The following is a 27,645-nucleotide window of genomic DNA, read 5'->3' on the forward strand; positions in this document are numbered from 1 at the left end:
TGGCAATGCTATCAGAATAGGAATAAATGAACTTTATTAGGAAGCTACGAACCTGACGAGCACGGGGGTGGCGCGGTCCACGAGGTGCTGCGTGATAGGCGGGCGGTGTGGCAGCGCGGGCGACTGCACGCGCGCGTCCGTGGCCTCGGTGGCGCCGACCGGCATCATGTTTGTCGGCACGTTGTCCACGTGGCGCCGCACGTAGCCCGCGTCCCCGGCTTCGCCCGCTGCGATCGGCGAAGTCTCAGCGGCAGGCGGCGCGAGACGTTCCGCTTCACAGGGTCGCTCGGCCAACAGCACAGGTCGATCGGGCACGCTCGGTGAAGCGACCCTCACCTTGTTGTTTGTGTTCGCGGCCGCTTCGAATACGCTCGTTAGTTTGGCTATCTCTGATATCATTTTCTTGGGCGGTTTCGTTATAGGAGTTGGAATGCTCAACGGGGTGGTGATAACGGGCGGCGCGACCGGAGTTGTCTTGATGATAGTTTCGGGTTCGCTTTTTGGTGGTGCAGGAGGTTCTGCCAACTTAGGAAGTTTCGGCTCCTTAACGGTAATGTTGTCTTCCCTCTTAACGTTGTCATCGCTGCTATCCATAGAAGCGTCCGATAGACTTCTGTCTCTTGTTCTCTTGACGCCCCTAGGGGACTTACGGACGTCACCCGTAGAGTTCTTCTCGGTGTTTGTTTTACTACCGGCTTGTCTTGTGGATCTCTTTTTATTTGCCTCTTTGGTATTTCTGAATTGCGTTGCTGTACCCTTTATCACTTCGTCTATAACATCGTCGACGGTGCTACGTTGTATGTCTTTTTCTTGTAGACGTCTCGATTTACGCGTATTTGCCGAGGGTGATACGAACACTTCCATCTTGTCCTCCTTTTGTTTTTCAACATTTTTTGCCTGGTCTTTCTGTGTGATACTGAGGGTCGATGTCGCTATAACGTTCGAATGACCAGAGAGAGGACTTTTTATAGTCAGAATTAGACGAGGCCTTACTTCCGCTTTGTTAGGCGATGTCACTGTTTCATCTCCGGAATCCTCATGAAAATCGTAGACATCTCCAGGCATATTATTCAAATTGTTGGCACCTAAATTTTTAATTTTTTTATCTACCTTTGCTCTGCTGCCTCTTCCTCGCTTTGAAGCTCCCCTAGGTGGTTTGGCTATTTGACGAGTTTGAACCCTGTCCTGGTTTTTCTCCACTCTTTTACCTCGTCCAGTACGACCACCTCTTCTACCCGTTGTTTTTTCCAGAACAGGTTCTCCAATCACATTACACTCCTGAAACGTTTCACTCTTACTTTCCATATCTTTTGATAGCTCTATACTACAAGCATCTTGCCTAGTAGCATCTTTACCCCCAATCAATATATCATTTTGTATGCTTGCCTCTGATGCAGCATCCTCTGTAGAGTTCTTTGTTTTCGAACCATTCACGTCAAAAGTTTGATCTTTCTTTTCATCTGAAATATCATTACATAATGAATCAACTTTCTTAATAACTGACTCTATGTTAACGTCCTTCGCTGACCAGTAATCCCCTTCATCTGAATTTTTTATTTCTTCAGCCTTACTTGGACTTGAAAGTAGACCAAAAAACTTGTCGCTACTTTCGTCAACTTCCGATATTGAGGATATATCATTATTCTCGCAACTTTTCTTTTCGTCAATTTTATCTTTTTCATCATGGCTCAGTATCTCAAATTTTTCTTTTAGATTAAGTTCTAAACCACTGGTTTTGGTAATACTTTCAGCTGGATCATTAGATTTTGCCTCAACATTTAGTGAAGTTGTAATTTCCGTTTCATTAATTTTCAATACCGAGTCGTCATTCGGTTTTATAGTAATCAATTCTTTATTGCTACCTTTTTCAACAACCTTACTATCTGTGCTGGTTCTTGGATCGAGCCCAGGAGCTATTAAAGTAAAACATTTTCCAACATTAATTTCCAATTTCTTTTCGGGATCATTAGTTACTTTTATTTCATTTGTATTATCTTTTAATAACTCCTCAAAGTCGGTTTCACATTTAGTCATATTATGTTCTGTTGAGGATGATGAAGGGTCTGAGGGAGATTTTTGCAAATCTAATTCTTTTTTTTCATTATTTTTATCATAATTTTGTGGCTGGGAATGATTTATGAAAGGTACAGATGAATGATTATCTACATTTTCACTCTCACTTCTCGTATGTAATCTTATGGTCGCTTTTGGAGTTGTAGATGTATTAAGCAACAAAGGAGTCATAACTACATTTCTAAGACTTGACGTCGTAACGACAACCGTGTTTGATGATTCAGGTTTGCACAAGGCTTGTGGAGGTCTTATAGTGGCCATGGATAATACTGAGGGCGGACCTTTATTTGCATCCAGTTGTAAGACATTTGTCATAGGATTCGTAGTAAGCAGCCTCTGTGAATTGATAGTGTGAATCACATTCGACCCATGTCCCCTATTCACTGTTGCTGCCTCTTGAAGGCTGCAAACAACAGATTTAGTGCTACCCTGAATAATAGATGATGGAGCGTGAGTAGCTACATGTATAATAGGTGTTATCAGATTATGTTCAGACTTGTTATTCAATATTTCTCTTTTATCAGCTAGTTGAAGCTTATTGTTTATTAAAACCTTATTGGAAAGATGCAAAGTCGAATTAATATTCCCGACATGCATAGGGTTCTGCACCGATATAAGTCGATTCTGTGACAACACATTTACGGTAGAATTTGCACTTTGTTGCAATCTGGTTGGAGATAATATTATTTTTGTATTCTCATTCAAACTTTCAGATTTTCTGGTGTCCGATATCATCTTAGCTTGATGTATTAATTGTGGATTATTAGCAACACTCGTTTTAGTTTGTTGAATTATATTATTCACATTCAATGGTTTAGAAATTGGTGCGAGAACTGGAGTTACGGGCAATCTATTGAAATGTAGTGGGGAGCCTTGTGTTTGAACCAAGACTGAATTAGGTCGGTTAGGAGATACCATAGCTCTTGCACCAGGCGGTATATGCATAGTTTGAATTGGACTTAATGGTGGCTGTTGCATTCGGACTACAGTCACATGACCTGGAGGTCTTTGCTGTATCGCATTTGATGAAGCTATTCCAACTGAACTGCAATTTTGTGGAGAGCTTCCAAGAATAGCCATGCTAGGTAAACGTGGCGATGTCATACTTTCAGTTCGTGGACTAGTCTTAGGACTCAACAATAATGGTTCATTGCCGATTCTTGGCGAAATTACTATGCCTTGAGGTTTTTGATATATAATATGAGGCTCTGGTATTTTTATGGTAGGTGGTTGCATACTAGAAACTTGCGGCCTAATCATCTGATTTATTACTTGGTATGGAGTACTTAGTCTATTAGGAGTAATGATAGGCCTTAAGGAACTACCAATTTGTAGGCTTTGATTATGCGGTGCTTTAATCTGAACTATATTTGCTGTTATATGAGTAGGTTTGGTTTCATTATTATCTTTGTTAGCCAAGGAACTTGCAGGGATGTTTAGCCTGTGAGGTTCAATTATTTTATTATTTGATAAAGTCCAAGACCGGACTGGAGAAGTTATGACTGGAGTTGCAGTCGATGTAATTTGCTGAACGGTTTCTTGCTTTGTTACTAACGGTTTTACTTCTACTTCGTTTATTTTTTTATTCAAATCTTGAGACTCTTTTTGAATAGGATGTACTATAGTTGTTTTTGGTTTCGTAACGATAATGTTTGAAATCTCTGTAGTCTGAGTTAAGCTTACTTTATTATTATTGTTAAGAGATTGATTTGTTGCAATTATATTTACTGGTAGTTTTTCGATTGCATCTTGATTAGTCTCCTCGGTTTCTTCAGTATCAGTATCTATTAGTAAAAGATCATTATCAGATACAGGTGTATCAGGTTTCATTTCCATTTCACTAGCATTTAAATTTTGAACTGCCTGTCTCATTTCTTCCGCGTCTTGTTCGGGGATTATTTCACTTTCACTTGTAGTGTTTTCAATTTCGATTTGATGCGTATTATTTTTTTCTACTTCTTCATAGCAGTTGACAAACGTATTAGTTTTCCCCCCGAAACTTTCGCCCAGTAATGCAGCAACAGCATCTTCTGTTTCTTCTTGTGAAATCATGGCACGAGGTTTTTCTTCTACCTTTTTCTCTACTTTACAAGAATGCGACTCACTAGCTGTTTTATCGGTTTGTTTTTCTGTATTATTTTCCAAGTTTGATATACTTCGAACAGCATCTTCACTCATTTTTACATCAGTGTCAACATTTACACAAGTTACATCATTCTGCTTGCCTTTTTCAGTGTTAAGGGGAGGGTCCTTCGGTAATGGTACTTCACTAATATCTTGAACAATATTATCAATAGGAGGTGGCATCGGTATATCATTAACCTCAATGTTTCTAGCTGATTCAAAATTGGTTTCGACCACATCACCTTCTAATAACATGTTAGGAGAATCACGATGATTTATCTTTGTCTCAGTGTTCTCATCTGTTTTTGCTGCAAACGGAGGACTATCTGTAATTCTTGGTAAACTGGGTGATTCAGAAAGAGATTTACTATCATCTGATTTGTCGGTAACGTCAGTTTTTTGGGTATCATTGGGTAATGGTATGTCAAGTAACATCGTTTTCGGAGATAGTGTAATGTTATTGTCAAGGTAAGAGTCATCAAGTTTTTTTGGAATAATATTACTGTCGAGATAAGGGTTTTCAATTTTTTGTATCTTTTCATGGTGATATCCATGGTGATGTTCTTTACGACTTTGACGATCTTCGCGATTTCTCTTTTTTTTCTTCTTTTTTTCTCGAGAATCCTTTTTAATTTTATCACAATAATTATAAAACGACATGTTATCTACGCTAATGTTGACATCTCCATATTTATCATCAGTATCTAACTTTTTAGCAACACAATCAGAATTATTTTCCATTTTAGCACGATTATCATCAATATTCAAGGTGTCAGCAAATAACCGAGCTTCTATTGCTTTACTAACTGCATCAACATCTAAGCTGTTATCATCATCTTTGCCGAAATGCGCCTTTTCTTTTCTTCTCTTCTCTTTCTTCCGTTTCATTTCCTCTTTGATTTTAACTTCATCACAATTTAATTTTTCGTTTGTTGTATAATGATAATCCATAGATTGACCTGCAATATGGCCTGAGTCCCTATTTGCGATATGGCCCATGTCTCTATCTGACTCGTCTGAAAGTGGACCAAATATATCTTCCATCTTACCCTCTTTTTTATAATTATTAGACGTCGGATCCGTAATTAAATCATAGGATTGGCTAGGTGATCTCTTATCTTTTTTATATTTTCTTCTTTCATCTCGAGGTTCATCCGTGTCAACACTGTCACGAATTTTGTCTTTTCTTTTTTCTTTCTTATTGTTATGGCGGCGAAATTTGTCTGAGTTTTTGTGTTTAACACCTATATCTGGAGTAACTTCATGACCACTTTCAGTCTTAGTATCTTCATCAGAAAAGGAAAACTTGTATTTCTTTTGTTTTTTCTTATGCTTCTTACGCATTTCATGTATATTTGAAGGAACAGATTCATTTTCTGAAGAAATATCATTCGAATAGCTTTTCGCAAATGACATTCTGTAATTATTTTCACAGTCTAAAATTGATTTGATTCTATTGTCATCGCTATCACTTTTCCCAAATAAATTTAGAAGAGATGTTTTCTTCACCTTATCATTGCTAGATTCTTTCAGATGGATATCATTATCTTTATATTTTTGAGAAGATTCTGAGTCTGAAAATATTTCCTTTTTAATTTTAGTATTTTCGTCATCAGATGTATCGGACATAATGCGTGATCGGGAATTTTTACGCGACAATTTATTATGCGAATCTTCTTCGGTACTTACTGCATCAAAATAATCATTTGTTCTATTCTGATCGAATTCAAGACTAGATCCATGAGATTTTTCACGCTTTTTACTTTGCATTACAATTTGGTCGTCATCAGAAGAACTGCCCATAGAAGTTTTATGAGATTTACGTTGTTCATTTTCAGAATCACTATCTTCATCCCAACTAGATCTTTTCTTTTCTTCGCGTTTCGCTCGACTTTGCTTTAGTTGACTAAATTTAGCTTTAATTTTTTCCTGTCGCTTTTCTTCTTCTTGTTTTTGCATGTTTTTGCAAGATCTAGCTTTAACTTTATCGTACATAGAAATGTATGTTGGTTCATCGTCTACGATGTCAAAAATAGAATGTTTTTTCATAGGCTCATCAGAATCTGAACTATCTGTGCTTGGAACTTTACGATTTCGCCGTTTACTGTTATCATTTTTGTCATCCTTACTTTTTCGTTCAGTAGACATTCTCTTCTCACGCATGGCTTCTTTCTTCTTTTCATCATTTTTAAGTTTTCGGTCTTCCTTAATCTTATTACATAATTCAGCTTGTTGTAGAGCATCTTGTTGCATTTGAAGTTCTTGTATTTGTTGTAATTGGTGAATACGTTTCTTCTCTTTCATCTCTTTACGAAGCGCTTTTTGTCTTTCATCTTCTTCACTCGACCTCAGTTCTAAAGTAGCAAGAAAATCTATATTGTTGTGTAATGATTCTGATGACGACTCCGATTGTTGCTCTTTGCTTGACTCTTCTATCTTTTCAACACACTCATCCAGTGGAGTCTTTTTGACCATCTTATTTCTTTCAGATGTTAGCTCCTTTATTTCCTCTTCTTTTATGTTTAAGAACATATTATCATCAGGTGGTTTCACTTGATTTTTCTTGTCATCTTTGGTTTTACTTTCAATAATTTTAGCAAAATGACCTTTACTGAATTTTGTAGTTTTATGACGATCCACACTTCTAGAATCTTTAGAATCACGTCGTTCACTTTTACATTTTTTTGTATCTTCTGTTAGGCAATCTATACTGTCTTGTGATGACATTCTACGTTTATGACCGATGTTAGATGGTAGGCTAGAACATGAATTTAACCGCTCTTTACGCTTAGAATCAATACTAGGTGAATCTAGAGAGTAATGCCTTTGTTTTTCTTGACCATCAGATTTAATTTTTAATGTATTTTCCATGTAACTATCTGTTTTGTTTTTCGAATGGTGTTCTAAATCCTTTTCTTCTTTTATTTCTGTCTTAATCTTTATTTTACTATCTAATTTAGGTTGATCATTGAGTTTTATCGATTCTTTGTCAGTTTCAATTTTTTGAAATATATCAGTAGTACTTTTCTCTTTATTTTTAGGCTCCTCTTTTATTTCTGTATTTTCAAAATCTCTACATTTAGTTGAATCGTGTGATGTTCTAGACGTACTAGAGTCTGTTGAATCTTTTCGGCAAATATCCCTGCTAGACTCATCTCTTGAAGATTTACGACTCTTCGAATTATCAGATTTAATTTCACGTTTTGTATCATTTTCTTTTTTGGATCGATCGTGCTTGTATTTGTCGTCCCTTTTTGAGCCTTTAACTGAATTTTCTGTTTCTACAATATCTTTTTTTTTATCTCGATCAACTTTGTCTTTTTTATGGTTTTCATGGCGTAAATATTTTGTATCATCAATATGTCTCAGTTTATCAAGTTCACGTTCCTTTTCTAAATTTTTATCAGATTCTAGGTATTTTTCTACATTCTTTTCAGATTTCGACTTATCGATTTTTTCTGAAACTGATTTCAAAAAGGGATTTTCTTCCTTTGTCTTACGTTCTTTTTCATTTTTTTCAAGTTTTAAATTTTTATTATTTTTTAACTTTTCCTTTTCTATGTAATCCTTTTCAATGCGATGATCTTTACAGTGTCTTGTTCTATCGCGCTCGTTTTTATTAGTCTCATCCTGATTTTTAATATTATCAACGGTTTTTTCTATAGAAAGAAATAAATTGCTTTGAAACTTTAAATTGTCTACAACTTTCTCACAATTTATGTTTTCCTTACCAAACTTATCGTCTTGTGATACAAGTGGACCAATGGCATCGCCTTTTTCCTTACTTAATTTTTCATTCAATTTCAAATCTGGCGTCATTTCGATAATCTTCCTTGGTAATTCTGAGCAATTTATGACATTCAAGTGATTTAAAGAGTGTACATTATACGCTATAATTTCTTTACTTATATGATTCTGAAAAAGATTTTCAATTTCTTTTTTATCTCTAAAACCTGCGTCTTGCAATTTACTGCTTTGGTCTAATTTTGCTTTGATGTCTTCTTGGATATTTTTTTCAAATTTTGTATCATACTCATTTGGAAAGAAAAAACTTTCATGACTTAATTCGAGGTCTACCCGTAATTCTTGTTTAATCGCTTCTGTGATATCTTCACTGCATAATTTCGTTTCGTCTCGAAAACAATTTCTTTCAAATTTGTTTATTATGGAATCACTGGTTTTCAAAACGTTTCGGTCTTCTAAACTATCTTCTTTTTTTACAGTAATTAACTTATCTTCTAATCCCACTACAATATCTCTCGTATTGTGTTTTTCGTTAATATCTATTGGGGCATTGTGTTCCAATAAGGTTCGATCAGAAGTTTTTTCTGCATTGACAGGTGATTTGGTCTCATCAGTGTTCATCACTAAAGAGCTCTTTCTACTCTTGTTTTCATGCTTCGTATGATTACTGCCCATTTCAGAGATTCCTCTACTCTTATTTTCGTTCCTCGTATTATTACTGTCCATTTCGGGGTTTCCTCTGCTCTTATTTTCGTGTCTCGTATGATTACTGTCTATTTCAGAGTTTCCTCTACTCTTATTTTCGTGCCTCGTATTATTACTGTCCATTTCAGAGTTTCTTCTACTCTTCTTTTCATGCCTCGTATTATTATTGTCCATTTCAGAGTTTCTTCTACTCTTGTTTTCTTGTTTCGTATAATTTTCGTCTAATTCAGAGTTCCTTCGACTTTTGTTTGCATGCCTCGTAATATTGTCGTCTAATTCAATCTGTTCTTTAGCAATCGAAGGAGAATGTTTTTGCTCATTTGCATCCTCTTTTATATCTATAGAAGATGTTCTCGTTCTACTTCTAGTTTCGTTTAGCGCTTCTACATCGGGCAGCTTGTGTATTCTTTCCAACGGTGAAGGTCGCGAGCGGTCCTGGTCCTCTGGCTCCGCCAACCGCGTGGGCGTCCCGGGAGCCACGTTGGAAGTGGAAGGGATAGCTGACGTAGCAACCGGACCGGAATGTGCTGGAAAAGGGTATCGTAACACTCGCGGCACCGCAACGGCCAAAGAGCGCGGACTGCTTCCCGGACTCGGAACGCGAGCCCCTTCGAGCCTCTCGGTGTCTTCGTCGAAAACGGATCGTTTGGCCAGCAACGATCGGACCACCTCGGAAGGTTTCAACACCTCGTTTATGTCGAGCTCGAGGAGGCGATGCCGTAGCCGTGATCGATCGGGAGCATCCGCATGCGCTCTCGAGCCACTCCATCGCTCGTACTTTTCGTCGAGGGAGCGAATGCGTTCCTCGAGCGAGGGCGAGTGCGGCGCGGAGCCGCCGCTGGAGGAGGAAGCGGAGGGCGGGCGCGGCGGCGAGGCAGGCGCGTGCAGTAGCGAGCGCGGCTGCGCGGGCGCCGCGCGCAGCAGCTGCACGGCGAACTTAGGCAGCGGTAGACTCATTGGAAGCGGCGGGCGCTCGCGCGGCGGCCGACGCGGCTCGGTGGGTGGCGCGTCGGGTTCGTCCCGCAGCGGGGTACCGGCGCGCGAAGCGCGCGAGCCAGAGCCGTCGCGCCGCCGCCGATGCCGCCGCCGCGACACGTGTCCTCGGGAGCCGGACCGCGACCGGCCACCGGCGCTTCGATGCCGCTCCTGGTCATTCACATCATTTAATTATGTACCACTTTTATTCAAGCCAACCGCGTTCTAAAATTAAAATAAAATAAATGTTTAAAAAAATTGTGTACCTACTACTGTCTAATATTTCTATGTATATTTTCGATGCGCACTGCGATGCTGCGTTAACCAATATCGGAATATGGCGACATCCAAGTGCTCATACACTGTCCGTACAATCACATTATTGAGTGACGTAGGTAGTCGGCAGTCGCTCCCAAAAGGAAGCTGTCCTGTAATACGTATCATCGCGAAGAAGTCGGGCATTCTTGCCGATGCGAACATGTTCCATTCTTGTTATTATTTATTAACGATTTAACTGTGTGCATATTGCAACCTGCAGTTGTGGCATGTTCAATCATGGCCATAGCCAGGAATTGATTTCAGGGTGTTTTATCAGAGCCTTAACTGAATCCTTTCATAAGAAACACACTTTTGCTCGACTAATTGATGGGGTAAGCACCTGGTTATACGAATTTTAGTTTTTAATTTGACAGTAAATAGAATAGGTATAAGGCTTCGGGACATAATAGGTGTAAAAAATCTTACATTAAAGTAAAAAAAGTCTATTTTTTTATATTTTCATCACAATAGTATTAGAAATCACGTCATGCATTGCCAGACACTTAGTAGGGTGGCAGCCCCCTGCCATACATCTTTAAAGTTTAATAAATTATTAACGTAGGGTGTCTGGCGGGGGTTCCCACGACACTAAGGGTGAGATCTATAGAGCACACTCTGACTTAGCTTAGACTTAAGACAGCGTTAAAACGAGACTGAGCTTTATCTCTCATATAAATCTGTCTCGTTTTAACTCAATCTTAAGTCTGAGCAAAGTCAAAGTACGCTCTATAGATCTCAACCTAAGTGTCTGGCAAATGGCAAAGCATGACGTGATTTCTAATACTACGCCGCAGAAAATATAAAAAAATAGACTATACTTTGACGTTTTTACATCTTTATTAGCTGTTATCTCCCAAAGCTAGCATGATCCAGACGTTCTTTCCAGTGTTGGCAACAATACGCAGAGAAACTTTCAGGTTTTATAAAATAAGGAGGGTCTGGCACGCGCTGGCTCTTAGGAAATTTAATCCTTTATAATTTCATTATGAACTAATAGGATTATTATTACTTATTAGACTTTCTGTAATAATGTTGAACACTCCTGAATGGTCGATTTGACAGTGACATTTCTTTGTTTACATTTTTAGGGTTCTGTACCTCAGAAGGAAAAACGGAACCCTTACAGACAGACAGACAGACAGACAGACAGATAACAAAGTGATCCTACACTTTGTTATCTGTCTGTCTGTCTGTCTGTCGGTCTGTCAAGAAAACTACAGGGTACTTCCCATTGACCTAGAATCATTAAATTTGGCAGGTAGGTAGGTCTTATAGCAGACATTAGGGGAAACATCTGAAAACCGTGAATTTGTGGTTACATCACACAAAAAAAATTAAATTGTGGTCATGAACTAAAATTAGTGTTTTCAATTTTCAAAATAAGATAACTATATCAAGTGGGGTATCATATGAAAGGGCTTCACCTATACATTCTAAAACAGATTTTTATATATTTTTATGCATAATAGTTTTTGAATGATCGTGCAAAATGTCGAAAAAATACGTCTGTAGTATGGAGCCCTCGTTGTGCGAGCCAGACTCGCACTTGGCCTGTTTTTGATCTCGAATTACATTTCCGAGTTTATAAATAATTGATGCCCGCCCGCAACTTTGTCCGTGTTGATTTAGGTTTTCAAAATCCTGCAGCAACTCTTTGATTTTATGGGATAAACTTTATTTATGGGCTCTTAAAAGTTTTTATAAACAAGTGACTTTATTTGATAGTCCTTTTTATTACTGTACAGCTTCATTCGGAAATTTTAATATCAATAATTCGCTCTCTGTCTAGCTTATTACGACAACCATGTTTATAAAGGGTTTTTAATGTTTAGAAGAAGCCAAATGTTAGAGTTTTTATCATGAGAGTGTAACAGTCAAAGGTGTGTGAAGTCTACCAATCCGCACATGGCCAGCGTGGTAGACTATGGCTAAAACCCTTCTCACTCTGAGAGGAGACCCGTACTCTGTAATGAGCCGGCGATGGGTTGATCATAAGGTATATGTATGATATTTATACGATACTTTTTCACAAACTACATGGACAAGGTTTTTATTTTGACTTGGCAACACCATTGTTTACATTTTTGATCTTGAATTACATTTCTAAATCAGTAAACTTTACTTACCTACTAAAGATTAATCTAATTACATAAATTATTAATACAAGATGCGTAAAATTTAACTGACGCGTCATTTTAACTTTTTGTGTCAAATTTCATATCAAAAGTACGATTTCAGTCATTATTATAATAAAGGTGAATCGTACTTTTGACATGACTGTTGACCCATAGAGTTAAAATGGCGCGTGAGAAGTCATTTTTAACGGACTTTATTCATTTTTGAATAGAACACCAACATTTAAACTAGATCTCTAAATATACTAATAGAAACTAACTTTTGAATGCTTTCTATCTTCAGGGCTGGAATCTCTCCGGTGTTTATGTCCACGGTGCGGTGATACGACCACCGACTGGAGGCGATCTTCGTATGTTGCCTCATCTGTCTGTGGGCTGGATCCTAGTTCATCGTATACCCTGAAATTATAATAAATATTAAATTACCATTTCATAACTAGATGATGCCTGCAGCTGTGTGGATTTAGGTTTGAAAAATTCATTTTTGGAATAAAGAGTAGCCTATAAGGCTTTATCCTTCTCCAGGATGCAAGCTATTTCTGTACAAATCACAAGATACGCACTTTTTTGTGTTCCGCAAATTCTGCCGGCGCGGCGTGTGTATTACATAGTACAGATATTATGGATATCGTCAAAATAGGTAGATACGCCCTTCTTTTTTTGACGGCAGGTTTGTACTGTGTCTCACCTGTATCTTCGATCAGCCGCGTAATCGGCAGGATCATAGTGGTCATGCGCATTGTAACGTGGAGTCCGCGATGCGCTGCGACCGAAGCTCGGCGCTCGAGACCGTGTCGCACTATTTTCATACCTGAGGGATAATCACATTATTGTTTATTTATTACTAGATTACTACTCATACTGTACATATCTATTTAAGAGGATCTTCTAGTTGTAAATTTACATACAAAAAGCGATACCGTTTTTCTCCCCGTAAATGTAGTCCGATTTTCATAATTTTTAGAATAATAAACAACTATGCTCGTACGTTTTAATTTTAACGTAATATTTCTGATGCTAAAAGTTACTAGCGTCTAAATATTCATATTTTTAACCAAAAACTTTCTGGAGTATTTTTATTTAACGAAATTAAAATACCTACTAGCAAAATAAAACGTATGAGCTGATTATGGTATACTGAATATAATAAGACCAAAATTGTCTAATTTTATAAACGTTTCGGGTTAAAATGTTTTCACCCAAAACAATATTTCAAGAATAAAATGTAGGCAAATGCCTACTGGGCTTGCAACGCTCTCTATCTTTCACGGGGAGAAGGCACCGAAGCGGCGTGAAACAGACAGCATTTTTAAAAATACCTACTTGCGTCGCTTTTTGTCACTTGACGATGGTCTCAATTTTTCATTTTCACTCATCTAGCTAGATTAACAAAGGTAGCAGGATGGTCAGGGTTGACACAAGAGTAAGATTTTATGTATAAGGAAATCAAAAATGGAACATACCTACTAAGTGTCTCGTGCCTCGCGGATGGTATGTACCGGCTGGGGGTGTCGCCGACCACTCGCTCGGCACCCGCTAGCGCCGCAGACCCGCCGTGCTTTTCTAATTGTTCATAAAACGCCTCCTGTAATAAAACGTACAAGCATAGATCGAGTCCAACAAATCCCCTTATTCGAAGGTTTTATGTTTATTGCTAGCCAGTGCCAGGCATGGGCTAACTAACACGGATTGCGGCGCCGCAACGCGAAGGCCACTCACCTGGCACTCTCGCGAGGCGTAGTCGACACAGAGGCGCGGGTGGTCGGGCTCAGCGGCGGACAGCTGCGCGGCCACGCGGCGCAGCTCGCGCACGGCGCCGCCCGCCGCTGCCGCCTGCTCGAAGTGCACGAGCGCCGCGCCCGCCGCGCGGTCGACGCACACCGACGTGGCGGCGCCGCAGCGTGACACCGCACCCAGCACCTGCGCACACACCACCGTCACACACTGACGTACTCGCCGCGCGCGGCTCCTTTCACTCGTACTGTCATTTGTGATACAATTTGGTTTACTCTTTCGGTGCATACAATAAACGCATAGAAATAAAAATTAAAATATTCGGTTGTGAACTTTTTTATATATGTATTATTATAATGGGTGGTGAATTATTATTAATGAGCAAGTATTGTATTGTATCGCCCACCTGCTTTTCCGTGTGCTCGGTGAGGCCGTCCACCCACACACACGTGGTGGCCACGGGCTTGCCGAAGCCCAACTTGACGCGCGAGCTGCCCACGTACTCGCCGTCCATGGCGCGGATGGCCTCCACCACGCTCGCGATGGACGCGTACTGGCAGAAGGCGTAGCCCGCACCACCGCCGCTGCCCTTCTTTATGTCGATCTCTATTATTCGTCCGAAGTGCTTGAACTTATCCCTCAACTGCTGCTGCGTTACGTCTTTCTCCAAGTTACCAATAAATAACGTTCTCGTAGCCTGCCAACAAAATATTTATATCTTTTAGAAACAATGAAGAAAGGATACCAATTTAAACAAGTTTGACGTTTGAAGTTTGACAAAACATTTATGTCAAATAATCATATTACAAAAACTATTCAGGTAACAAACATCACATTCCGCTAACATCGTATCATCCATATCCATAACCATACCAACTATAATACAAAAAATGTGAAAGTGTGTATGTGTCTTCTAGCTTATAACGGCCCATCTGTTCAACTGATTATGATGAAACTTGGTGAAGAGATAGCTTTCATCGCGGGGAAGGACATAGGCTAGACATAGTTTATTAATTGTTTTATGATTGAAAAATGGGTCATGATAATTAATATCTTCATTCATGCTGACTTTTTAGTCATCTAAGGGTATGCTTACACGGGCAATTGAAATTCCGCAATTCCAGGCAATTTAGTCAATTATGACGTCAAATCACTTTACTGCAATACCCTTGCTGGGTATTGCAGTACCTGAAAATTCCAGCAATGTTATGCAAAATAATTGCTCCAGATTGCTCCACTTATTGCTCTAGATCGACCCCTACGTGGTCGTGACGTCATAATTGACTAAATTGCCTGGAATTGTGGAATTTCAATAGGGAATATGCGTGTAGTTTTTTATGATATTAATTCGCTTTTTACTTTGTTATAACATAGTAAAAAATATAATGACGTCACGAGTCACGTCAGTCACCTGTCACGTCATTATTACTATAGGATACGGTTAGGCCACAGCCATCTAAGACAATGAAGAAGGCTGTGGTTAGGCCGAAAAATTTGAAAACGTGAATCGTGACGTCACGTTCCGTTTCGACCAATGGTGATGCGTTTCTCAAATGTAAATTTCGCTCGCTTATTTTGCACAATTTAATTAATAATTTATGCAATCAAAAATGAACTAAATAAAAATAAATAGTTGCGATTTAATGTCCGTACAATAAAGATTCGGGGAGGAAAAAATCAAGTTAATTTAAATCACACACATGCTACTTATTGCCCGTGTAAGCTGACCTTACAAAAGTCAACAAGTCAGGAAGTATTGTACATTGACCTTTAGAAAGAGATAGCGGTTTCGTAGAGCGTTGTCTCTGCCTTGCTTTCTTGAGACCTGCAAAACGTCACATCGTCACGCACAACAAAGCCAAAATCTCATTCTAAAGATCGATGCACAATATTTCTTGGCGGCTACTGTTTAATGTACCCAATGTCTACTATGCATTAGTGATAGAAAATTAAACTTGATTTACGTACCTTCGGATGGTATTCATCAATATCAGTCTCATAAGGTTTGGCCGACTCTGCGTCGTCGTCGCAACTTTGGTGAGGTGCCACTGAGATCTTGCAACCAAAAAAAAGCTTATCTTGAGACACTTCGAGTGCCTTCTCTACGTCGGACGGCTTTTTAAAACGGACAACCGCGTACCGGTCGGCGTTCTGACCGACCACCTTCACCCACACCACCTTCCCGTGTTTCTTGTATTCGTGATAGAGACCGTCTTTGAGGGAACTGTCGGTCGATCTAGTCGGCAAGTTTCGTACGCAGATCGCAAGAGGTCTTCCATTCGCCGTTGACGGCCACTGTAAGTGATATTTCTACCTTTACCTAAAACTGTGGTTTCAATAAGCATGATCATGCATTATGCCTAATTCATATCCGTGCTAATTATATATTTATTATTTATAATAATAATTATTATTATTACAGATTAGATACAATAAGTTTAAGACAAAACTTTGAAGAAATAAATGATGAAAGAGGGCCTACGCCGTAGAGGCGATTTTCACGTGAACTAGCACAACTAAGTGCATGTTGTTCTATTAAATTCGACCTCTTATATCTTAACATTGTGATGCACTATTTGCTCTGTATAGTGCGGCCAGGCAAGTGATGTCCAAAGGCAAAATTTAAGCCGTGATTCCGTGCCACGCGGCAGACGGCGACGACCAAAGTTAATTTTGTAGTTAAGTCTCAATTCACTATATTTGCTGACAGAAAACATTTTGAAGCTGACCAAAACCTCAAATGCTACAACATAAAATTATGGCATCTCCGCTAGCTAAAGTTTCCTCCGCTAGTTAAAATTTCAAACTTATAAAAAAGAAAATTGGTGGTACAAATTTTTTTTAATGCATATCTGCACGAAATAGTGTACTTTTCGAGCATTTTAGGTGCACAGACAGCATCATTGTATGAAAAATGGCTCTAGTCATTCACCACCAATCCATACTAATATTATAAATGTGAAAGTGTGGATGTTTGTTACTCAATCACGCAAAAACGGCTGAACGGATTTGGATGAAATTTGGAATGGAGATAGATTATACCCTGGATTAACACAGGCTACTTTTAATCCCGGAAAATCAAAAAGTTTCCGGGGGATTCCAAAAAATGTAAATACACGCGGATTAAGTCGCGGGCATCAGCTAGTAATACAATATGTTTTCTTACTGATGAGTATTTTTGTTTCAACCAATTTTTGCAAAATAAAAAATTAATGATTTAATTTAAAGCGTACGGTAGTAGCCCGTGCACCCTTGCAACGCAAAATACTAGTTATCATTAGACCCATTGATAAAAATATCAAATAAGGACATGGGTGGGTAAGGGTCAAGATGGCTCATGGGCCATGGCACACTTATAACTTTGGCTGTTGCTAGACGAACAACAGTTGGGAGGAATAATATTCATACATATATGTATAATACTTAAATAGGATGGTATAAAGGTGTTAAATGTTCTTAAATTTTAAGGGTCTCTTAAATTCCTATTCAGTATTACTATTTCTATTCAGTATGAAAGATCTGGGAGTCAATCCATGTGGAAAAGACTCACGGTGCAAGGGTAAAGAGGAATACGACGCGACGCAAACAATCATTTATTAATTACTAGCGGATTCCCGCGCCTTGGTCCGCGTGGAATTACGTTTTTTAAAAATCCCGTGGGAACTCTTTGATTTTCCGGGATAAAAGTAACCTATGTCACTCTCCAGGTCTAACTGTACCCATGTAAAAAATCACGTCGATCCGTTGCGACGTGATTGAAGGACAAACCAACAACTCAACAAACAAACACACTTTCGCATTTATAATAAGGGTACTGATAGTCATTTTTCAATTAATAATAATACATCAATATTTTCGGAGGAATAGCAAAAGTCGGACAAATAAAAATGAATTACGCTATGTCCTAATTAGCTGTCGCAATACGACATGAATTTTATTATTCGACTTATTAACCCTGACTTATTCAAACAAAGCACTTCCAATGAATCTGTCCTAAGTGTCGGTCTAGCAACGACGCATTTGTCGGTCGGCGCATTTGAATATCAAACTAGTTAGTTTGTCAAGTCGGTCCCATCAACGTTTTATTTATAAAACTAGCTTATGCTCGCGACTTCGTCCGCGTGGGCTACATAAATTTCAACCCCCTATTTTACTCCCTTAGGGGTTGAATTTTCAAAAATCCTTTCTTAACGGATGCCATAAAAGCTATCTGCATGCCAAATTTCAGCCCAATCCGTCCATTAGTTTCAGCTGAGCATTCAGTCAGTCAGTCACCTTTTCCTTTTATATATGTATTTAGATTAAATAAATTAACGATTCTATAATTGAAATACAAGGAATGTCTATTTTGTAGAGTGAATGTAATAAAAACTACAAAATTCACATTTTAGTAGACAGTATGGTCTAAAGTGTTCCCTTAGATTTATTTTTATCATACAGACAGAAAGCCATCTTGACAACGGATGTGGACGCGTTAGCATTGTAGTCGTTTTACCTATTACGTTAGAAACGCAACGGCTGGTTGCATAGTCTGCATTTTGTCATTGAAAGACTAATGAATTGCGACATAGCATTAGTGGCTTCCGACTTTCGAGATGGTCAAGCTGCTTGACGTCAAGCACGTATATTTTTGCGAGCCAAGCATTTTGAACGTTCACTAAGTTGCTTGATTGTAATTAAGAGCTTTACGCGTGATTGATGCGATTTTATATTTTTGCGCGGCGTTGGGACAGTGTTCTAAATATGAGAAAAATTCAGTTTGCTTGATGCGACCGTCAAACAGCTTGATCAAGCAAAACAAAACTACGTGCTTGACCTCGCGCCGCTTAACCGTCTAGGAAGCCCTTTAATCATCCAACCCATCGAACGGCTAGCAACACCAAAAGTGCACGTGTGCCATCTTGTCCCTAGCTTACTCATGACATTAATTTTGAATGTGACAAGATAAAATGGTCTAGTTACCACCATTCATCTAAAGCTGGAGTTTACACAGGTCGATTTTCGCCGCTTGACTAATCTATTACATTGCAGCCCGGCTCCGACTATTAATCAAGTGGCAAACATCGGTCCAGGTAAAACTGTTTGCCCAATGGAGCAGATGAGCGAGTGGCAGACCTGGTGCGGGTGTGGCGGCGGCGTGCGTCGCGCCGTGTGGTGCGGCGCGTGGTGGTGCGTGGCGGGCGTGGAGGCACGCGACGTGTCGCTGGGTTCGGGCGAGGAGGAGTCGGAGCGCGACGAGCCCGAGCCCGACAGCCGCCGCCGGCGCTCCGTGCCCCCGCCCGGCGTGCTCGGAGTGCTCTCGCCGCCCGCTGCTCCGCCGCTGCCCGCGCCCGTGCTGCTCGTATACCATCTATGGTGGGGCGTTGTTCTGTAAAACGATAATTAAACAAAATGTTACATTATTCTTTTATTAATGTATTCTTTTAATTTATGAACTAGCTGACCCACCCCGGCTTCGGTCGGGTGAAATTCAGAAAATCGGCGTGGGGGTGGAATTTTCAATAATCCTGTAGGGCGATTGTCTAAAACCTGCATCAATCTTTATTACAATCTCAATTGTTCTGATTGGCAGAATTTGTGCGATTCTTGTTGTAACAATGCATTGTGGCCAATAGTGAGCGAGCATTAACTAATCAGAGATGATTGCGATCGTGACATTGTAGCTGTCGAACAACCGCGGTAGGGCCACTGAAATATGTATTGTTTCATTTGTAACAGAAAACCCAAATACGCCTTATAACTTCTCAATTACGTTCAGTAATTCAGAAGTTATAAGGCTGTGACAGACAGCCAGACAGACGGACGGACAAGTGCAATTTCACTCAAATAGGCTCAGACACCTCGCTTCTCTCGGTCAATGATGCTATGTGGCATTGATTGACACGTAGTCGTTCGTCTCTTCGTTCAAATTCCCCAAACCCGAGATGAAAATCATCCAATGTTCGATGCAAGGGAGGATGTATTACAAGATGATGCTGTTTCTAGTATACCTCAAACATAGGCTTTGTCAGACAGGACGCGTACTTAGCGCGCGTCAGAGCGTTAACTTGACGCCGCGCTATGACGCTAAGATGTGTTGTACTACCATCGTACAATACCGTCAAACAGAGCGCCGGCGCTAGCAGTACGCAACGCTCTGTCGCGGCGTTAGGACGCTTTTAACGTCGGGTGTTGTATTTTTTTACAAATTTTATTTTAGCGTCGGAGTGAATAGGCGTAAAATAATAATAAAATACTGCATAATGATCGAAAATTTGATAGAATTGGTTAGAAAATATCCATGCTTATATAATACGAAGGATAGTTCATATAAAGATATATCAATGAAGGCAAAATTGTGGGCACAAATCGGAAAAGAAATTAATGAAACTGGTAAGTAAAAAAATTCGTTTATTGATTAAAATAAGACACAAATTGTTCACGAGTTTCGAATGCTGCAGTCGTTGATCTTCTATTTGTTGGACGATGAGTTATTAAAGCACGCATAGGTGCGTTTTCGTCTTCCGACTCCGGAGTTAATATCGCTGTACCTTGTTTTGTTCGCAAGTAATTATGTAAACAACATGCAGCTTTAATAATATCAATTGATGTGTCCACATCACAGTCAATAGGTCGTAAAAAAAATGCGCCATTTTTGTGCTAATATTCCGAATGTATTTTCAACCACCCGACGTGCCCTGCAAAGTCTTTTATTAAAATTTGTTTTTCTTTCGTCTTGTGTGGCTAAGGCTCTTGGGAATGGACGCATCAAATATGTTTTTAAAGCAAAACCTTCGTCGCCGATAAGTACATGAGGTACGGGCTCCTCGGTGCCTGGAAGAGGTTTATCTGGCAGCAGAGATTTTCCGTGGATATATTGCCGATAAAATATTGAGTTCTCGAATATACCACTATCACTTTGCCGCCCGTAACTACCGACATCTATGACGGTGAATTTGTAACATGGATCGACTATAGCAAGAAGAACTACAGAAAAAAACTTCTTGTAGCAAAAATATTCTGATCCACTATTTTGGGGACACTTTATAGAGACATGTTTCCCATCAATACTACCGACACAATTCGGGAAGTTCCAGGTTTCCCTATAACCCTTCTCTGATTGTTTCCATGTCTCTTCAGTAGGCGATGGCATATATTCTGGTTGTAATGTATTCCAGATTTCTGTACAGACTTCTTTTACAATACCACCGACTGTTGAACGACCTACTCGGAAGGAGAAGGCTATGGTCTGATGTGAATCACCCGTAGCTAAGTACCTGAAACAAAATAATACAATTTATGTTTATTTTATAGGTGAAGTAGCTAAAAAAAAATGGAAGAGCTTGAGGGACAATTATATGAGATACAAAAAAGAGGTTGCAGGTACTACAGGACAAGCTGCAAAAAAATTTACAAAATGGCCTTGGGCTTCCCAGTTACAGTTCCTTGACTCAACTCTGACAGATCGAGAAAGAACTTCAAATATTCGAGAACCTACACCAGAAACATCGTCAGCTATAGAAACTCAATCTCCAGAGACGCCTCCACCACAGACACCTCCACCAAGAACACAAAGCGCACCCCCGCCAGAAACACCTCCGCTAGAGACGCCCCAAACAAATGACACAAATAGTTCACGAGCTAAGAAAATTAAAAAAAACTGACAGCGAAATGGATAAAGTTATAAATTTTCTTCAAAATAAGAAAAAACAAGAGTATGATGCCATAGATCACCTATTCCAAAGTTATGCCCAAACATTTAAAAGTTTTTCCAAAGACAAACAGATAAAAGCCAAAGTAGAACTAGCCAAGTTATTTGCAAGCATAGAAACAGAGGAACTGCAAGAAAACGTCCAGATATTGAATTCACCACACTATTCCATTATTAGTACCGAAGACTCCGTCTGCTATGCAGTACCCAATTCTGTTCCCGAAGATTCATCCCCAGTAGCTGTTATAGATTTATCTAACAGTACTTCATCATACCTGCAACAGCCTGAGCAGCTACGTCAACCACTACGCGAAATCGATATTCTACATGTAACTAATTTTGGAGCATCGACTTCTGATTACAACTCAGCTGATTTTGATTGATTTTCATAATAATAACGCAATGAACATGTATTTAAAAAAATAAATATTTCTTACCTTAGACAGATTACAAGTCTTTCTCTTGTAGAAATAGGTGTCCTCCAGTTTGTGGTACATTTGCTTATTTTTGGGATGAGCAGTTCATGTAGTTCTTCGAATAAATCTTGAGACATACGAAAGTATGTAAAAAAACGATCTTCATGTGATGCAAGCTCACGACACAAACGATGATACTCTCCTAAATTCTTTCTCTTTTGATTGATGTCGTGCACCCATACTCTTTTTCTCTGTGACCGTGATAAAGCATATAAAAGTAATAATTCTTCCACATCTGAATCACTCGACATCTCCATAACGAACAAACTCTTCACACTGCTATCGATCTGCACTACGCTTTGGCGAATGGCGAAATGGCGGCGCGGTGTCGTCGAGTCAGTGCCCTAACGCGCGCTAAAGCGTTCTGTTTGACGAAGCCTCGCGCGACGTTAAAACGGGACGCTATAACGCTACTACGCAGCGCTAAAATACGCATCCTGTCTGACAAAGCCTTGAATGCTCCAGATTCAAGCTCACATGAAGTAATTCCCATTTCGTCGACTAATGGAAATGAAATCATCAGTCAAAATGAAGACGAGATTAGGCTACTTGACACTTTTTTTAAGTTGGTCTTAAATGGTTAATATTTGTCCTATTAGATCAAAAAAATTAACACTATATTTTTTTGCGCCCTAAAAACCGTAAAACTTTAATTTAAAAATATTTTTTTCTTAGACAGGTGAAAACACTGTCGGCCATGTTTGGCCCATATATTATCTGTGCTCTGCCGTCATGCATTTGTAAACAACAGCATAACCTCCCAAAGTTTAATAAACATGACTTCTATACTAGTTTACATGAAAAATAAATATTATAAAGAGGAAAACTTTGTTTGTTTGTTTGTTTGTTTGTTTGTTTGTTTGTTTGTTTGTTTGTTTGTTTGTACTGAATAGGCTCAAAAACTACTGGACCGATTTTAAAAATTCTTTCACCATTCGAAAGCTACATTATCCACGAGTAACATAGGCTATATTTTATTTTGGAAAAAAATAGGGTTCCGTAAGATATTTGGGTTTTTCGGACACAAGGTGTAAAAAATCAACCAGAAAAGTTACTTATTTTGCGTACGCTGCCTAAACTATAAAAGATAGAACCATAAAATGTTCTAATTAATTGTAGATCTTATAAATATCTACAAAAAAGTCCGCGACACACTATACCCATCTATGTCGAGTGAGGCACAGCAACCATTTTTTTATTTAAAAATCTTGAATTTTTTTTGGACTACATTTAAACGCGTTTATTTTACTCATGCTATTAATCCTTATCAAAATAAATGATTTCATCACTAAGAACAGTTTATGGAGATAATATTTGGTCTTTGAATGATTAAAATTGGACGTTTGGTTTTGAAGTTATGGCGAAATTAAAATATTACGATTTCTGCTGCACGGCCCGTTGTATTATATTATATAAAGAGGTAATGTCGTTAAGTTTGTTTGTAGGGGGTAATCTTTAGAACTACTGAACCGATTTTAAAAATTCTTTCACCAGTAGAAAGCTACATTATTCCTGAGTGACATAGGCTATACGGGATCTTTAAAAACCTAAATCTACGCGGGCGAAGCCGCGGGGATCAGCTAGTGAAAAATATAGTAATTATCGTTATTGTATCATCCGAGAATGTAAAAAACGCATCGATAAAGACCACAGGAAAGTTGTGGATTAGAGTGCCCAGTGAAATAAATATACGTAACACGCGAAGACTTGCTTAAAGGGATCCTATATGACAAAGACTTCAACCCAAATTTATTTTTGCAAAGATCAGTTTGTTGTAAGTCTTACTTAATAACTTATTCAATTTATAAAGAGAAAACGATATTTTTTTACGTTTACTATGAGTTTTTAGAAATATATAAAAACTAGCTTATGCTCGTGACTTCGCCCGCGTGGACTTCATAAATTTCAAACCCCCATTTAACCCACTCAGGGGTGGAATTTCAAAAAATCCTTTCCTAGTGGATACCTTCTCTTTACCTACAAAGAACACACCCACCAAATTTCATGTATCTAGGACCAGCTGTTTAGATGTTTAGGCTGTGCGTTGATATATAAGTTAGTCAGGACTTTAAATTTTATATATATCGATACTACGTTAGTCCCCGCGTGACATAGGGATGACATTTCTTTGTTTACATATTTAATGACATCACGTCATGGCTGACAGCGTTTTCTGCGTTTCAAATAAAAATAAAAACTGTATTTTTTTAAATTGTATCCATCCTGCGTTTTTAAAAATTGTTATTGATATATTTCGTTGTCTTAAGCAAAATACTATAATAAATAATCATTTATTGGACGAAATTAGATATGAGTCAAGTAGCCTATTCTTTTTAAAATTTGGAATGTCACTCTAACATGTCTTATAATAAAAATATGTTTTCTCAAAGTATATTATTTAATTAATTGAATTTATCGATCCTAAAACGGACTCTAATAAAGTTAACCGCAATAGCATTTTTCAGGCGTCAGCACGGCGCCGCGCCGCACCCCGCAATCGCCATCTGCATTAGTGTGAGTGATATATCCCTGTGTTTAAAGATGGGCGTTATTAGCTATTTCTGGCAACGGTTAATCATCAGTTATTTAGTTTCAATACCAATATTGATAACCGTTGCCGAATATCGGTATCATGAGTTGTGTTTCAACTAATTTAATATGCGCAACGCGCAGCGGTTTCCGTAGTAGTAAGTGAAGTAACTAAGCTAGCTGCCGTATCAGTACCGTCTGTATAGCTAGCGCGCGCATATTCACTAAAATAAAACCAATTTTACTTTCATGAATATCGTGAAGTAATCACAACCTTAAGTTCATAGCAGCAAAGTTTAATTATAATGATCATTGACATAGGTCAAACTATAGTGGACGCCTGCACGAATAGTTTGCCACAATCCAGTTAACCAAAAACATTTCACGAAGATTGATAAACCAAAGAGGACCTTATCTCTATTACTCTAAGGCTAACTGTATTAAAATTGATAGATCAAAGTGTAATGGACAAGTACTTGTACAGTTAAGCCTTAGCTTAATAGAGATAAGGTCGGCTTTGGTTTATCAAGTTCTTAGTTACTAAGCCGGTAGCCAATAACCGCTCCTTCTCAGCTTTCAGTGAAAAAAAGAAAGAGAAGGCATAATTATTGCGTTTCTAGTTACCAAAAAACCAAACAATGCATTGTCAGTTGCCAGTTGGCAGCGTTGCGTTGTCAGGTGGTTCGTCATAGATGTTAGCTGATAACCGTTGTTAGCTACGACAATAACGCTACGGTACGCTATAGGCACGGCAGCGGTTTTCAGTTAAGTTAAGCTATAGCGCACACATGTCTAGTACACAGTACACGTGCGCGTGGAACAATACCTGCGCGAGCTCGCATTTGCATCGTAAGTCAGACGCGACTATTTCACTGCCGGGAACTATATCTAGTGTGGAACAAAAATTTGAAAATCACGTAGGTATAATAGCGAGGCGTCACCTACACTGGCAGGCGTATGTATACAATCACTATTGAACTGAAAGAAACAAGTTTTTTCTTTCATCCTGTAATGTTATTAAAATTGAAATAGTACCGGTTGCCAGTTCACGGTCGATTTGGAAATACGCAACATGGATTATACAGGACAAAAAGCAGGATAAGCCAAAACACATGTGTCACACATTTATTGCACAGTACAAGAAATGCTACGTTGAAGCCTCTTTTTTATATTTACGAAGGTACCTATATCAATATTCAAGCAAATTAATTTATTTGGGCCAATCCAGTAATCTACCCACCCTACAAGAAATAACCTATAGTACGCGGCAGAAAGTAATGTACATAGGCCTTTAGAATGACATTTCGGCTTTGTAGAGCGTTGTCTCTGTCACTCATACCTATATGACGTTTTGTCGGTCTCAATGACAGGGACAACGCTCTACAAATCTGCTATCTCCTTCTAAATGTCGATGTACATTACTCTCGACCGCGTACTGTACAACCGTTCAAGCGTTCGTGAATTTTTTAATTTATGGGATCTATTGAGATTTTATTTATAGAAAGTTACTGACTGACTATGTAGTTGTATTCCGATAACCAGTGTTTTAGAGTTTAGATCCGCAATAATATACAGAATGCGGCAGAAAGTAATGTACATCGGCCATTAGAATGACATTTCGGCTTTGTAGAGAGTTCTCTGTCACTCATACCTATATAACGTTTAGTCGGTCTCAACGACAGAGACAATGCTCTACAAATCTGCTATCTCCTTCTAAAGGTCGATGTACATTACTTTCTGCCGCGTACTGTACTTTTTTTCTTTGTTAAGGGTTTATTCTCACATAATCATGTCAATAACAATTCACATATTTAAAAACCCCTATTCTATTAGTGCCTTCCCGGAGGTGGTTCCGTGTCTGTCTGACTGTCTGTTACCTTTGCACAGGCGATATATTTAACCGACTTTGACAAAATTTACATAAAATTTAATAGCTTACACCCTGGGAACGGCCATAGACTTCTTTTGTGTCCCGGAAAATAAGAGTTCGCACGGATCTAAGAATACAATCTAAATCCACGTCGACGAAGTCGCGAGTCTCGCCTATCTCTTAGTCAATCAATTGATCACAAAAATTTATACTGAAAAGTAAAAAATCCGCGCGTTTATCAGAAATACATTAAAAGATAATTTTCTGCAAATGCAAATTCACAGCCCTCGCGCTAACCCGGTGCGGGCGAGCGCGGGTGTGCGGGCCGTCCCACCGCCTCATACCCTCATTGCCACCTCGACCTGTCGCGGACTATGTTTCGATAGTAAACGATCAGCTTAAGAGAGCTATACAATCTGGTCGCTTTTATATAACACCTTTCGACATTTGAAGGAGGCGTAGCATATGGTGCAGTAGAGTTGTTCCTCTGGTACCTGCCGTATGCTGCAGGGGTGTTACCGCGGCGGCAGTACTCGGTGGCGCTGTCGTTGGTGCCTCGCCACGTCACCGCCGCGGCCGCCGTCGCAGCCATTGCGCAAGTGTTAGCTACGGTGTCCTCTGTCCTGGAACAAACATCATTCATTATAGTATTTTAGCGTTTAAAGTTCAAACTATCGTGAGCGATTTCCATTATAAATATAGCTTACTAGCTTATGCTCGCGACTTCGTCCGCGTGGACTACACAAAATTGAAATCCTTGTTTTACCCCCCTATGGCGCTCGCACTGCACTTCCTACGCGCTGCACTTCCGTCATCCGAGTTCTATCCGTCATCCGTGAGAATACCAGCGATTATATACGACATATGTTATAAGCTACCATACAAAAGAAAAAGGAACGTATTTTCACGGACTCGGATCGGATGCAGTGCGTAACCGCCGCTCTTAGTGGTTGAATTTTCAAAAATCCTTTCTTAGCGGATGTCTACGTCATAATGCCAAATTTTAGACCGATCTGTCCAATAGTTTGAGCTGTGCGTTGATAGATCAGTCAGTCAGTCAGTCAGTCAGTCAGTCAGTCAGTCAGTCAGTCAGTCAGTCAGTCAGTCAGTCAGTCAGTCAGTCAGTCAGTCAGTCAGTCAGTCAGTCACAGTTAGCTTTTCCTTTTATACATTAAAAATTCCGGCTGTGCTCACTTCGGGTTACTCTAACTACTCAGGCTTACGTTGACTAACTACATGAGTACAGCCGGGATAACCTATATTTGCAAGGAT

At 39.2% G+C, this 27,645-nt stretch overlaps 3 protein-coding genes across 11 annotated transcripts in view; 1 reads left to right on the forward strand and 2 right to left on the reverse strand.

Annotated features, from left to right (window-relative positions):
• LOC117991118 (L-xylulose reductase-like) overlaps positions 1–27,645 on the forward strand; it is a 345,757-nt gene that overhangs the window by 62,908 nt on the left and 255,204 nt on the right. The window lies entirely within an intron of this gene.
• spen (split ends) overlaps positions 1–27,645 on the reverse strand; it is a 94,353-nt gene that overhangs the window by 11,500 nt on the left and 55,208 nt on the right. For 3 of the 9 annotated variants that reach the window (XM_069504828.1, XM_069504833.1, XM_069504825.1), the window contains 9 exons: positions 26,868–26,996; positions 18,924–19,176; positions 15,777–16,103; positions 14,215–14,505; positions 13,794–13,994; positions 13,538–13,659; positions 12,763–12,885; positions 12,335–12,473; positions 53–9,792 (listed from right to left, as the gene is read on the reverse strand). In XM_069504828.1, coding sequence (XP_069360929.1) covers positions 53–9,792; positions 12,335–12,473; positions 12,763–12,885; positions 13,538–13,659; positions 13,794–13,994; positions 14,215–14,505; positions 15,777–16,103; positions 18,924–19,176; positions 26,868–26,996 — 11,325 coding nt within the window. Of the gene's footprint in view, positions 1–52; positions 9,793–12,334; positions 12,474–12,762; positions 12,886–13,537; positions 13,660–13,793; positions 13,995–14,214; positions 14,506–15,776; positions 16,104–18,923; positions 19,177–26,810; positions 26,997–27,645 lie in introns of all 9 variants that reach the window. The other 6 variants (XM_069504827.1, XM_069504826.1, XM_069504824.1 and 3 more) reach the window with 3 other exon arrangements.
• On the reverse strand, positions 20,178–22,421 carry LOC117991303 (uncharacterized). The gene is made up of 2 exons (XM_034978870.2): positions 21,936–22,421; positions 20,178–21,064 (listed from the first exon to the last, which is right to left on the reverse strand). The coding sequence occupies exons 1-2, from the start codon at positions 22,229–22,231 to the stop codon at positions 20,413–20,415; spliced, it is 948 nt and encodes a 315-aa protein (XP_034834761.1). The 5' UTR covers positions 22,232–22,421; the 3' UTR covers positions 20,178–20,412.

This window comes from Maniola hyperantus, chromosome 19 (assembly GCF_902806685.2).
Source record: "Maniola hyperantus chromosome 19, iAphHyp1.2, whole genome shotgun sequence".
Classification (NCBI taxonomy): domain Eukaryota; kingdom Metazoa; phylum Arthropoda; class Insecta; order Lepidoptera; family Nymphalidae; genus Maniola; species Maniola hyperantus.